This window comes from Helicoverpa armigera, chromosome 24 (assembly GCF_030705265.1).
Source record: "Helicoverpa armigera isolate CAAS_96S chromosome 24, ASM3070526v1, whole genome shotgun sequence".
Taxonomy (NCBI): domain Eukaryota; kingdom Metazoa; phylum Arthropoda; class Insecta; order Lepidoptera; family Noctuidae; genus Helicoverpa; species Helicoverpa armigera.
In genome coordinates this window covers 9,812,296-9,827,348 of record NC_087143.1, presented here as the reverse complement: position 1 = coordinate 9,827,348, position 15,053 = coordinate 9,812,296, and the positions used below count along the sequence as shown (strand labels likewise).

Below are 15,053 nucleotides of genomic sequence, written 5' to 3'. Positions count from 1 at the left end.
AAAGGTTTCTAGAATTCGTTTTGTTCTGTGCGTTCGACTATAATAGATGTGTGTTCACCATTGAAGAGCAAAAGTTTTTTTTTTAAGTTTTAAAACAAGTTAGAAATTAGGTTCGTATGGCAATAAAAAAATATTTTATAGATAGCAATAAGGAAAAGAAAGAAAACAGAAGAGTAAGAAAAGTAAATAGATTTTATTCGTTTGTTAGTATAAAATTAGGTAGGTGACATAATTAGTAGAAAAATATATAACACTTAAACTTTAACATAAACAGTATTTACAAACATGCAACTTAAAAATATGATTCCTAAAATAATTAAAAAACAAAATATATGTCGAGATGATTGCTGTACAAATATTTTTCGCAGTTTTCTTGATAATTTATGTACAATTTTTATTTTGAAAAATCATTGCGACATACTACGGAAGACTAGCATGCAGAAAAGACTTTGTGCTTCAGTTACATTAATTAATACTAGCCGGAGAGATAATAACGAATTTTGAGTAAAACAAGGGGGCCATTCAAAATGTTGTTGCTTTTTGTAAAAAAAACATATTTAACCTTTTCAAGCCTCATAATTTTGCAATTTTTTTAGGCCACTCAACTACAAACGTGCTTTCTTCGTCTTTTTGAACACTCGGCCGTTGGCACTTGGCGTTTTAACCGACTGCGTCAGTTGTTAAATATTTCATTTTATTCCCTTCCCTTTCACCCAAAATTCGTCACCACCTCCTACATTCTTCTAACTAAACAGCAGATCCCGTATAATACAAACTGTATGCTTCACCCACCTGCTCGCTCTTCTTGGACTTGGTGATCTGCGCCAACTCTTCGTTCTTCTGCGCTAACTCTGCTTCGAGCTGCGCAACGCGCTGCCGAAGTTGCTCCACTTCGTTCGCTTCTGCGCCTGAAATGGTAGAATGGGGATTGAGTGATTTGGTCTTGAATGTTTAGATGTTTGCATCGTAATACCATCATTATTCAAAGTTGTGGAGTACAATGAAAAAAGAACAACTTGCTTTTTGACATATCTTCTGCTTTCATAAAACTAGTCTTCCTAGTCTTTCTTATATTTTAAGATGATTCTTTGTATGCTTGCTAAGGAACCTCAACATATCATTTCATTAATTATAATATCTAAATCCTACTTCTTCGAATCATCAGCCCATTTAATACTTGCCTAGTGCCAAAAGCCTCCCCTATCGTAAGTTATATCACCTGTTTGGGTAACGCATCCAACTTCTACCTACGTTTCTAGTAAACCATGACAAACTCGACTACACAATAAATATAGATTAGTACTAGTTACAGCTACAATCGCTTATCACAGGTTTTTCCAGATTGTTCAAGTCTCCACAACAAGTCTTATATCTACCACTATCCTCTCCAAAGACCTACACTCCTAGATCTGCCACGTGCCTAGTACAGTCTTACATCTACCCCTACCTTTACCAGCGTAGTGTCTGGCGCGCGCCACCTCCTCCCTGTACTGGTGCAGCTGCCGCTTCCACTCGTCCACGTTAGCGGTGCTCTCCTGTAGGGCGGCGGTTAGGCGGAGGTTGTTGCTCTTCAGGGTGGCCAGTTCCACTTCCCATTTCTTAGCGTTCGCTGAGCTGTTGGAAAAATTGGGTTTAGTTATTTCTTTGTTAAAACGTTATTATGACTGTGTAGAGTCATGCGTGGATTGATAAAAAGGGGGATTATTTTAATCGTCGATACAAGGATGAAAGTGAAACTTATTTTTGCAGGATTAATTTAAAAGGCTCTCCTTCTACGTAAAAAAATCGGAATCCTATCCATATTGCAGCTTTGGATACGATTGAAAATAGACTTCATCTTGCGATATATTCGTGGATTTCTTAGATTACATTGAAGAATAATGCTGTGTCACACAAAAATTATGATCATAAAATACTACGAAGGCACTTTCTAGATATACCTAACTAAAGCTTTGTTCTCACTATTTTCTCTGACGTCATATCCAGATATTAATGTCGGACATTTCGCACAAGAATCGCGAGAATCATCTGTAATTCAATAATGTAGTAAATAGTAATAAACTCGCGTTACATCCGAAAAAGATACGAGTAACCATTCTTTCCGTGAGATAGGTCGTTTATCTTAGTTGTAGACGCTCAAATGTTTTTCTCGTTAGTACACCGAATTCTTGCTGATATATCGCGTGTTGGTCCAAATCTTAACATGATCTTATCGTATTTCTTAAATGGATTGTAGTAGGGGATGACTAGAGTCCTTTTGAAGAGTTGATAAGAACTTCATGACAAATATGAATTAAATTAATTTTTTCGATAATTTGAGAAGTGCTAAGGCTATTATTTTAATTGCGAGTATGGCTAAAAAGCCAGCCTGGGAACAAATAATAAATCCCTTTTATAGCTTAGGTGCCTAAATTTAATAAATCTGGCTTATATCCCACGCACACTCGGATTTAGAATAATGGAATAATTATTATATTAGTCAATCAACAAAACAGATTTTGCATGAATAATAAATTCAATCATGCTTATTCAAAAATGAATAGATATTGACGATGTCAATTGATTGCTGTCAGTTGGAAGATTAATTAATGGATATCGGACATCCGTAATGTGCTGTATTCATTACTAACGGATGTCAGTTATCACTAAACGGCCGGTTGGCGACGGACTTATCGCCGACAGATATATTGACCTAGGTTGCTTCAGTTTCCGGGACGGAGACAAATTGGTTTTCGCTGAATTGTGTCCTCAAACGTCTTTACTATACATAGGATAGGTTGGTACGTTATTATCACGTTCTATTGCTCAATGGCAGCTGGATATCTGTATGAACTACCCTGCAGACGACTGGGTCGCCTGGTAAGCTATGGAGGCTAGTCATCATAGTCATGTCCAAGAAGAAAAAAGTTCGTATGTTAATCTGGGCAATAGCTCCAGCCCCAAGTACATGGCATACAAACATAAAGGGAGCAACCAGAACGTCCTTCTGCAAAATCTTCTCACAGAAGTCATGTGGACTTGACAATAAGATAGGTTAGACTCCTTGCATCGTAATTAAAAAGCTTTTGAACCTTTAATTTCAATAATAAGAATACCCTGATCGATAAGCAATTAATTTAGCGATCCTTTTGGGCAGAACGTTCGGACGGAGATAAAATATGGAGGTTAGTTGAGAATCGCAGTATCATGTAACTTTCAGCATATTATCGCACGCCATTGCCTCATTGGCCAGGGAAAGCATCTGTGTATACCATCATCTGTTTAGTGTTATATGATACAGCAGAATTGGGTATTTAATGAAGTCGTGGTTAAATCTCCAGTTTCTCAAGTACGAGTGTGCGAGTTTGATGTCATGTGAGGCAAGAACCAATATAATTTTTCTAAGTTGTATGTGCTTTCTGAGTTTATCTTGGACATCAATGATTGAGTAAAGGTGAAGGAACATAACTTGAGTTACTAACTTTTACCCTTTCATTTCATTATAATCCGAACTATTAATTGCTTATCGAGTTCAGTTCTGTTATATTGTGTATTTAGCTAAATGGTCAATTTAAGTCAGCCAAGTGCTACAAAAAAAGGAAGAAAAAAAAGGTGTACAACAGCTTCCTCCTTATTCCTATCGAGTTATTTTTTAGTTTCCTTCTAGTGTATTTTGGCACAAAACCAAACTTACATTATAAAGTTTCTGAAAGCTTTATTTGCTTGACAAACTCCGGCACCGGACCGGGTCGGTGTGCATTATGAAGATAAACTGAAGAACTTAAAATAAACAGTACAATTCTAGAGAACTATTGTTGCTTTTTTCGTACAAAAATTGACTTAAAATATAATTTGCATACATACATAAAACCATCTCATTTTCATCAATCTTATTTATTATACGATCATCAGGAAAATCAGAAAGCTGACTAAGAGGAAACTAGCATTTGTACAAAAATAAGTAAATTATCCCATAGTGACGTAGCCTTAGTATCGATATTTTCGCACGCGGCGTCAATCTCGCACCACTTTCGATCATAAACCACAGTTAGTTGCGCAATAGTGCGGTGACGCGGTATCGATTATGCATGTCCATCTCGACTAAATGTCTCGCGTCGTTACATCACTAGTTTACGCCGTAAAAAATGCATAACGCGTTATATTTCATTAGTTTGCACATTATGTGTGGTTATATGATGAATTATGTTTACTGGTTCATTTATTTCAATGTGGGTTTTGAACAATGACCGTTTTGTACCGGAACTTTTGTTTTGTAACAACTTATGCAAACTAGGTACACGTGGCACGCCACAATAAATTCTCATTACCGTTGAAGACACTGCATCATCAGCCTGTAGTAGTCCATTGTTGGACACAGGTCTTCCACATAACATAATATGCCATAAGTATCCCTTTCCCTTTAGCCTATCTCAAAGCTTAAGAGCACATTGCTGACATTAGCGCACATGACAATCCTCTTAATTAAATAAAAGTAAGTACCAAGGGTGTTATTTAGGAAGTATCAGGATAAGCGAAATAAATAACATTGGAATGGCAGGAACTACCATTTCAGAAATTCGTAAGGAACAAATATAATGACCACCATAAAATGCTTTGATACCCTTAGTTTTGTAACCAGAAATATCTACTGAACACCAGAAAAATAAAGTCTAAAAATGTAATAGTACCAGCTATTTTAGTCACGACTTCACTTTAATTTGTATTCGACCACCTTTAGTAAATGATCACCAACTCTTGACGACCAAATTAATGTATTATTTTTGCTTAAATAAGTCACTGTGATTGCCATAAAATGTAGGCTTATTACCAAATAAAGTATTATGATGAAATATTAAGTTATGTGTCCGGCTTGCAATGCATGCGTGAGTGTCAGTATGACGAGTGACAGGGGAAAATGGAAGAAAATTACATATTGCACCGACCCCAAGTAAAATTGGGAACAGGGCAGGAGAAAGAAGAAGAATGTGTTTCTCAATACACTCCCTCGAAAACACACTCTTATCGCACTGTTTAGTTAGAGGCATGCAATAGACAATTTTCCACCCTAGTGCAGGAAAAGGGTCCCCATAATCTTATTACATTTATTGTATCAGGCCGAACTTATTTTTTTGGAGTCAGTTTACTTAAACAGGATAGCAAGATGTAAAAACTTTGATTATCATTTTATATTAAAACGCTAGTATAATTTTGATGATCATTTACTACTTTTGGGATAACAATGATTTATTTGGACTCATTTTGCTTAAATAGGATAACAGAATTTAAAAACTTTGGTTATAATCTTTCATTAAAATGGTGGTTTAATTTTGGTGATCATTTACTATTTTTGGCTTACGCATGATTTATTTTGGAGTAATTTCACTTAAATAGGATAGCAAAGTGTTAAAACTTTGGTTATAGTTTTACATTAAAATGCGAGTTTCATTTTGGTGATCATTTACTATTTTTGTCTGCTATTTGTTACTATATCTGGTGATCAGTTAAACATAAGCCAATTCGTAAAGAAGGCCTATACCTATATGTCAAACAGCAAACCCCTCTTTAAGCTGAGTCAACCGATCCGAGATAATTACTATCACTTTACATATCTTTAATTACAGCTAAAGTTGTAAAACTTTATAGAGCACGCACTAACATAAAAATAATCCGCCGTTTTCAGAGCAAATCTATTACAATCAATAGTTGCATTAGACAATAAATTCCATAGGTGTTCCTGCAGCGGCGTGCAACATTGCATCATGTGTGCACTCGATGCACATAACTGTATTATAATATAATTGAGCCTATTTATTTATTGCTTAACGTGCAAGCGTAGCGTGGAGATTTGTCAGTGGGGAGAGAAGCCACAGAAGTTTTACTTTGATTTGCCCACGGATTTTTTTGAGCATAAGATTTTGTGTGACAGAAATAAGTGGTCATAGGAAAGTGGCCCTAAAATTAATCAGTCAAGCGGAAAAAATCACAAATCCTGGTGGTATTGCACCCTACTACAGATCTTTAAAAGACCCGTTTGCAGATATACGAGCAAGACGAATCAATTAACCCTACATCTCTTTGCACCTTTGGGCCAAGTAAAGAGGTCTCCTTTTGAAACGCGAAAATCCCCCCGATATTTAAACTCTCCCGTCTCCCTGTCTCATACACGACCAGTCTGCTAGAACAAATTTCCCACTCATAGTTTTAACGAGCGTGAAGATCTTACGATTCCGAAGCATCGGACTGCATCGGTACGAATCGGTAAGAATCGTGCGTGTTATGTAAAAACGCTTGTGATCGATTACTATGTGGGCCAGTGAGAGTAGCCAGTGGATAAACATATGGTATTATGGTGGGGTTGCTTGGACATGGTATGAAATTACACGCTGAAAGTGGCTAATTTACTATGACACAAGTCTTGGATGCTTTCTACGTTAAAGATGGTGCAAATGCTTCGAAGTCGATAAAATGTGACCAGTGTGTTTTTCCAGAAAGTCCAGTCACAATCGTTCCTTTAATGCACCAATAATTGGATTTCATAAATTGAAACGCGGGAAACCATTCCTCAGTTAGATTGTGTGGCAGTGTAGCATGCAGTTTTTCTCAATAAATAAGCGTGCTAAAATCGGGACAACCAACCACAACAGAACAGTACACATTGTTATAAACAGGATATTAAATAACACTACTATAGGTCACCTGCAATATTTAAAACATCTAAAAATCTAAGCAAAATCTTTAAAATCTAAACAGCAGCAGAAAATTCTGCTTTAATCACCCAGAATTCAAACCTTAGTAAAAATCACTACGTATGTAGTCAAGCCAGCAGTTTTGCCGGGAAGAAAAAACTGCTTGTAGTGCAAACTTGGCCAGATTAATTACAAGGGGCTTGGTTGCGATGCTAAATTAATCATTTGTCCTGGGACTGGAACGCCGCCAAGTTTTAATGGTGAAGCTACATGGGACTCGCTTTTACTTCAGTTGGTGCTTTCTTTTAATCCATTAATGTGAGTCAAGAAGTTTTCGCGTTATTGTTCTTTGCAAATGTGTGAAGGAACACACGCGTATCTTGTGCCCAGACTCTGTATGAGAACGAGGCTTGAATATTGCAAAGCGTTTCATAATTGCATATTTGGTCTCATAAGACTAGATATTATAATACCATAGCGTCTCTTTCCACTTAAATATATTGTCAAAAGAAGCCACTTAAATATAGGTATAGTCCTAGGGGACCCACTGCCAGTGACCGAACAAGACTCAAAGTTGCTGTTCAGAACGTGATCACATGATCACCAAAACAAAAGCTAATTCACACAAAAATATGATTTAACCTTGTAGAGTGCTTATAATATGCTAATTAAAACCAAGCAACTGAAGATGGTATATCCAAACGAAGTAACGACCTAGCCGAGGCTGTTGGCAAACGGATTTATATTCAATTAGTGCTCGGTAATTAGCCGAAGAGAACGTTTAACCCAATCTTGTTTTCATAATTATTCGGCGAGATTTCGTTCTACTTGATCTGTGCTCTGAAAGGTTTACAACGTGTGGTTTAGCCGAGCGAAGATTGTGTACGCATTTGTTAGAGTAAGATACTGTCTCGAATTTACCCCTTTAACCGACTCAAAGGAATGTAATCAACTAGATGAAACCAGATTGAAATCAGAGACAAGTTTTTAGTGTTCTTCAAGAAAGATCTAGAAAAAAACGATCATACATCTAGCTGGCTGTTCAGGTCACCTTATACTTTTGTGTACATCAATCCTTGTAAACATTCTCAGGTCTTGTTTACTATTCGGTCGAGAGAAAATAAATAAACAAGAAGACAAAGTCACAACAAGATCGTCAAATCATATTGACATGGCATCAGATTACATAACATACAGGCTTCGGAAAATTTACAAGCCTAATAACTATTTACTGGGTGTAGTAAAATTCGATATCAACAATACAATCGTCTATGTACGTTACTTCAAATAAAAACGTATCACAAAGCGGAACAACGAAAGGAAACCTCTTCGGTCCAATTGACGGACAGTGAATTATATACAGTTGGAATATGTTTAAAGAACAAATCGGACCGATGTGTAGGAATAGATAGGCGATGTAATTAGCTAAAATGTGTAGAACGCACCGAGTAATAATGTACGCAATATAAAACAGGGAAGTGTTTGAAATGAGGTTGAAATGTACGGACCGTGAGTTGGAACGCGCACGCAAAGCTTATTATTGTATCCCCTAATAATTTTCAGATCTGGTCACTTACGTTATTACATTGAAACCATGTAAAATACATAGGTATCTAATGCAAAACGTTATACTGCAAATCAAAGCACTTTTTATTTGGGTACTAATTCAATTGGAAAGTGTTAGGTTCTAATAGGATTTCGGCAACTGTGTCTAGTTTTCTGTCAGTTTGAAACAAAAAATTATATCTACAAAAGATTGAGATTGCCAGACTGTAGTAAATGCCGAATAAGGCAAAGTAAATCGACGTTTAATAAAGTGATCTTTCTATTTATCTTTCAAACAACATGGGAGAATTCTAGCTTGACAGATGTATATCATATGTCGTAGTTGTACAAACCGTACAAACTTTAGCACCGTATGTTCCCCCACAAGTTGGTCGATAGTGGACGCACTGAAATCGCTCGGTCAACGTTTCCGGCACGCTAATAAAATGAAGTTATTATCATCAATCTTGTTCCTCTTTACGGAATTAGCCGAGGATGAAATATGATCTTCTGCACTTCCGACGTAAAGAGGGAATTAACTGAATTAAACAATTAGCGGATAATGAAATAAATTCTTTGCAAATATGCTAATTGCTGTATCGTGTTACGTTTTCTTTTTTTCTTTCCGCTGGCCATAGAAAAGTCGCGTAAAAGGACCGACACTGGCCGCGGCTCTTTTATGAACCAATGGCAGGCTATTCTATATGGTGAGTATATTGTGACAAAAAGAAATCCATTATGAATAACAAATGTATATGCCGTATGCTCTTCCCGAGCGATACTCTAAATTACAGTGACAAAAGCAACGCAATATCCTTTTACATTTAGTTAAAACACTAATTAACAAAACCAAAACTATCAGAAAACTTAATAACCCTCCACACAATACAGTTAAGATAATCACATTCGCTAAAAGGACAACAAGCTATTATTTACACAAACACACACACGCACACATACGCAGACAAATATTTCATTATGACAGCGAGTACAAAGGGTGGACACATTAATGTGCCTGGGAGGTACCGCTCGGATTTCGTAAATACCACTGAATAATAACTATGTTATACTTATGTTAGAAACAGGTCTAAATAACCTTTAAAAGATATATTCAGGATTGATAGAGTTATTCTCATAATGATGCTCAAATGAGATTATGAAGAGGTTTGATAACAAATCGATGAAAAAAATATTGATATCGCTTTTAACGACGTGCTCAATTTACCATCCATAAATTTTCCAATGTAATATAATGATAACGTTATGGAATTGGGGCAAGCTTAAAAGGTGCTTATGGCAAATTTTGTTGTATTCATAATATTGAAGAAACCTGAAATATGACACGATATGCAGGAGCAGAATAAAAATCGAGTGTTGAAATGATTTGATGCGTTGAAAAAACTGAAATTGATCAGCTTCCCAATGAATCGTTCCCATAAAAGCAATGCAATAAAAATGCAAGTCTTCACAGAAAAAAATGCAATGAATCCTACAATACATAAAAGTTCAGCAACCCGTAAATAACCCATGAAACTAGTTGCATTTCAATTTGGAATTTTTCAATCATACGCCAGCTATCTGTCATCTGATTGGCTCATACGACAAACTCGACATACATGTTATGCTTCCCGGCTTCAATCGTACTGAAACAAATATTTGTGAGGCCACAGATATTGATCCAGAAAATATCAATGGATGGCTTGCATGTGCCGACGACGACAAACATCCGGAAACGATGTATGGGGAATGAAATATGTATGAACAGAATGGTTTTTAAAAGCTTGTATCAGGGAAAATAGACGAAAACGCTGTTGTGGATGCAGCAAGACCGGACGGTATTGGAATGTTAGGGGATTTCAAACAATCGCTCGTATTCGACTGCTCCCGAATTTTGTCCCTATCGAACAAAAAAGTCCAAGAGAATATCAAGGGGATTTCTTGAAAAATACATCACACAAAATATAAATCCCATTAATAGAAGTGTTGTGTTCAAAATCGATGTCGACGAATCTTTAACATCCCTTGTGTTGCAAAAATCAGACCTACGACTTGACCGTCTGCTTATTTCCCATGGCAAGTAAGATCCTCTTCCTGAAGTATCCGTTACCTAAGTATAGCAATACATCATTATCACATATTGTGTTCTGACGGATAAACAACGCGTGTAACACGAGCCTGATTACTGGCACTCACGCTGTGAGCTGTGACATGACGGGCATCCAATGTCAATACCTGGGTGATCTTTTGAAAATACAGCCAAGTAAAGCTATTATTATTATATGTATATTATGTAAGCTTGATGACGTAAAAGAAAAGAATATTCATGAGGATAATTCCCTAGATTTTTAGAAAGCTGATAAGTTTAATATAAATTTTGATGTCATCGCAAAAATTATGCCGATTGAAGAAGACATTTATTAAGAGATAAAACCATTGGCATCGACGACTTAGCAAGAGTTGATACGTGAATATTGATGAGAGAAAACTGGCTTAAAAAAGTTAGTTGCAGCCTATTTATCGTCCCACTGCTGGGCACAGGCCTCCTCTCACACGGAGAAGGATTGAGCATTAATCACCACGCTTGCTCAATGCGGGTTGGTGATTTCAGACTATATAGTCCAGGTTTCCTCAAGATGTTTTCCTTCACCTTTTTATCAGCCATTGGTGTCTAAGATATACTTAAGATATACTGAAGATATACTTAAAGTTAATAAGCAGAAAGAGGAATTGGTAGTAAACCCTCAATTGTAAAAGACTTCCCGCCCGAACAAATGGGAATCCCATACTCAGTAGGAAATTCTACATAGGTATCGTGTTCAAGACAGCAACACATACGGCACTCATCAAGCAATTAAACAAACAGTACTAATTGCACACTTGCTAATGATAGTCGCGATAATTACGATATTACAGATACAGTGACACACGCGATCGATACCAACGCAATCAGTTAGTATTGACTGAAGAAGCTCGTCGTTAAGAATAGTCGCGATGGATTAATCGATAGATGTGTACTTTAAGAATTGTCTTTTCATGTAGCTGAGTTGGGAACTTACTTCAGTCATGATAGAGTAAATTATGTCACGGTTAAGTTAGTTGAGATTAGAATTAGTTCTGTAGTCGCATTTTGAACAACCGACTATCCCAACTACTTCTAGGTTTTAGGACGTTAGCCGAGATTTGATCCAATCAAGCATGTTTTAGGAAAGATTTCAAGTCAGACCCAAACCTATAATTTTTAAGATGATAATTTTCATTTATTCAACTTTCATGACACATGCCACAAAACCTGAGCTGATTGTTAGACTATGTGCAGTTATAACTAATACATATATTAAAACTAAGCGTGGGGGAGATCTGTTTACTACATAACAAATATCACTAAAAGCCTACACCTATGTAACCTGAGGAACATGATAGAGGTGTTCTTCTAACAAATCGCTCCTGAATGACAGTACCGAAAGAACAACAAGTCACGTTGTTATTACATAAATAGGAGGCTGTACACCGTGTATAAAATATAATATGAGAGTAATGAGACCGTAATCGAAAGTATGTGGGTTAAGAGGGTTTGATACTGCAATATCTGTTTCCGTGGTACGTAGGCTTTGTGATTTTGTAGGAGTACGGAAATGAAGCATTTTTTTAATCGTTAGATATTTGCAATAATGCCCTAGCGTACTTAGGCTTAAACAAGTTAAGTTTGATGATATCGGTGATGCAATTGTAAAGCAAACTTGCATGATTGTAAACAAATCCAGCGAAGATATGACTAAAATTATAATTCAAGTCCATTGTGACGTCAAAGAAAGTCAATACGTAGAAATATCCATATTTATGAGATTTATGACGAATTACTAAATAAAATAGCTACTCCAATTAAAACTGATAATACTACAAAGCGCGAGACACTAATTTCATTCTCATGCAGATTTCAAAAACATTAACATACATTTGTGAATGTAAATGTTAAAATAATAATAACTTAGTAGTGGCGGAGATAATTCTAAAATAAATATGTAAATTATACATTTGTATAAATGTCCGGACTTTGCGAGGAACGCTCGGTTTGGCAAAGCTAACAGGGGAAACTAAATTCGAAAATGTGCTTGAAGGAACATTGTATGACAAATTGGACTAGAATTTAGTAAAATAAAGAATTTGAAAAACTATCATTTCCTCAATTAGGACCATAGTTAAGGTAAATAAAATAGGTACAGAGATAACTGTATAGGTCCTACAGTTAACAAGAAAACATCGAAACGGAACGGTCTGAAAGCAAACTTTAAATTCAGCTGGTTTAATTTCGGAGAAAAACGATTAGTTCATTAGAAGTACTCATAATGCCGAAAATATAAAACGCTTTTATAATAATAATTCTAGTTCATGTGGTGGACCAGACATCAAAAACACATATCCACATAAAGTCTGGTAAACTTAACGTAGAAATAAACAGCATTTATGAAATGGTAATTAATTCAGCTTAGCAGAAAGCCAGAGAATTACCAGAACATTGCGGGACAAAAGCCAGTCGTATTTATAATAAACCTCAAGAGCTTTAGAAGCCTGGATATTAGGACTGAGCCAGTTATGAAGGAAATGCATTTCAATTATGCTATTTAGTTGAAAGGCAATTAAGCGGAATAAATGCAATTTTAATAAAACATTTTATAATCGGCACATCTAAAGTTCTCCCAAAACCTCTGCTTCATGAAAACTACCAAAGAAAAAATTATTAATCCCTGCAATGGGGCACTATAAACCAGTGAGGCAGTGACTAAAGATTGAATATTGCCCCTACAGCAAGTTTTTTGGGACAACAACAGCCTATTCTAAGTAATGAAATAACATTAAGCGTCCGTGAGTTCGCCTACAGTTAGCTAATGACATTATCATTCAATTAACGCGGCCTACTCGACGCAAACCTGATAATTACACATTAAGAGAGTTCCCAATTCTCTCCCCTAGAATAAAAGTTCAACTTGATACTTTTTCGCACACGATTCCAATCAAGAGCTTTTAATCTAGAACTTTTTAGAAAAACCAATTACAGCTCTGTTTGAGAACTAGAACAAAGTCAAACGGGAGGTATTTTTTAATTGAAACTTTAAAATTTACTTCATTAGAATCCTCTATTTGAGTTTTTCTAATCAATACCTTTTTCGTGATCTTGTCCAATCTTAACACATGCTTGACGTTAACCAATTCCCTCCGTTAATGCTAAACTCCACAAGTCCCCTCCAGAAAAGAATAAAGTTCCAAAAAACCCTTCTGAAAACTGTCCATCATGCCACAAAAATTTTGTACACCCATCCCGAACCATCGAAAGGATCCACCACTCCACTAGGACACACAACTACAGCCTATATCATCCATAATCATCCTACCCACTGACCAACCGTCCCCTCCTACCATCCTCGTCATTCGGGGATGGTCATCACCGCCAGCTATAAGTTGCTGACCAGAGCCGACCGAGCACAGTATACGACACACCGAGTCACGAAATCACGTAAAATGGATTGCAAACTTGTGAGTAACGTTCCAATTGGTGGTGGTGTTCCAATTTTGAATTTTTGAAGTGTTCTGTGGTGCGTTTTTGTTTTTTGCAAGATGGCGGATTTTGACGGTTTGGTTTTTTGAAGTGTGTAATTTAAATAGAAATATTCATATAAAAGTAATTACTTGGCGTTCCTTAATAAGATTATGATACAAGTATAAGATGACCTTTACGGAAGAAGTGGGAGTTTATATAAGTCGTAGAAAGTTAATATCATAAAATTAAGTACCTAGGCACTTACATAGAATTTGTAAATTAAATCGTCCTCTTTTAATTATTAACTTTATGTCTATGAACAAACCACGCCTTTACTACAAGCTACACATTTTCAATTTCCTATAACCAGAACTTAATATACTAGTAATTAACATAAAATCATCTAAGTACAACTAGAAAATCTACTTCAAACATTAGTTCCAAGTAAAGATTGTTTACAATTTTAATCTCCTTAAGTACGAATACTCTAATCCATAGTAGACATAGCTCATCATAATATCTAATACAATATTATGCATAACATCAAACGGAGTGACTACCGCAACAATTTCATAGCGTATCTTTACAATAACCGTATCAAAGCTAAACATTTCATACTCTGTTATTATAATGATACACTACTACTCTGAAGAGACGTGACGCAAGAATTTCACCCATTTCCGCGACGTAAGCAAAAACAATAATTATAAGTGATTTACTTGCAAACTAATAACGGATGGTTACAGCACTATCGGTAACGGTCCAGTTGAGGATTTGCCTATTTACTTACGTGAGAAAATTATATGTTTTCACGCGAAAACTAATCATACTTCACACGCTCACAGCTGTTGATATAATTATTTGGTCTAGTTTTCAATCATATTAACGAAGTCTTAATTGATGTTAGCTCTGGTTTTTTCCGATGTTTAATTTTCATCAAGGAACATAATTGGCGTTTGATAGATTTGGTATAAAATAACACGTCTGATAGCTAGAGTAATTATAATAATAGAATCAGCATGCTCTCTTTGTGAAACCTTAAAATTTTGAAGTAGCGAAAGCTTACTACTGAACAGCTTATGTTTTAAAGCCGTCAGAGAAAAATCTCAAACCTATACTGCTATTATAAATGCAATACTTTAAGCAGATGTGAACAATTCTGCTGAAGTGAATAGGATATAAGCGAAAATACCTGAATTAAGACATCAACAAATTAAATCAAGAAAATAATTTGCAAGATTGTCATTAGAATTGTCTTTGGTTAACTGCCTATTTCTATGAGAATTCCTTTTATATCCTTGTCAGATATT

At 35.9% G+C, this 15,053-nt stretch overlaps 1 protein-coding gene across 5 annotated transcripts in view; it reads right to left on the bottom strand.

Moving 5' to 3' along the window:
- The window catches only part of LOC110380683 (homer protein homolog 2), a 50,926-nt gene that overhangs the window by 6,597 nt on the left and 29,276 nt on the right, over window positions 1-15,053 (bottom strand). For 3 of the 5 annotated variants that reach the window (XM_064041167.1, XM_064041171.1, XM_064041168.1), the window contains 2 exons: window positions 1,448-1,614; window positions 793-908 (listed from right to left, as the gene is read on the bottom strand). In XM_064041167.1, the coding sequence (XP_063897237.1) occupies window positions 793-908; window positions 1,448-1,614 (283 nt within the window). Of the gene's footprint in view, window positions 1-379; window positions 909-1,447; window positions 1,615-15,053 lie in introns of those variants that run through there. The other 2 variants (XM_064041169.1, XM_064041170.1) reach the window with 2 other exon arrangements.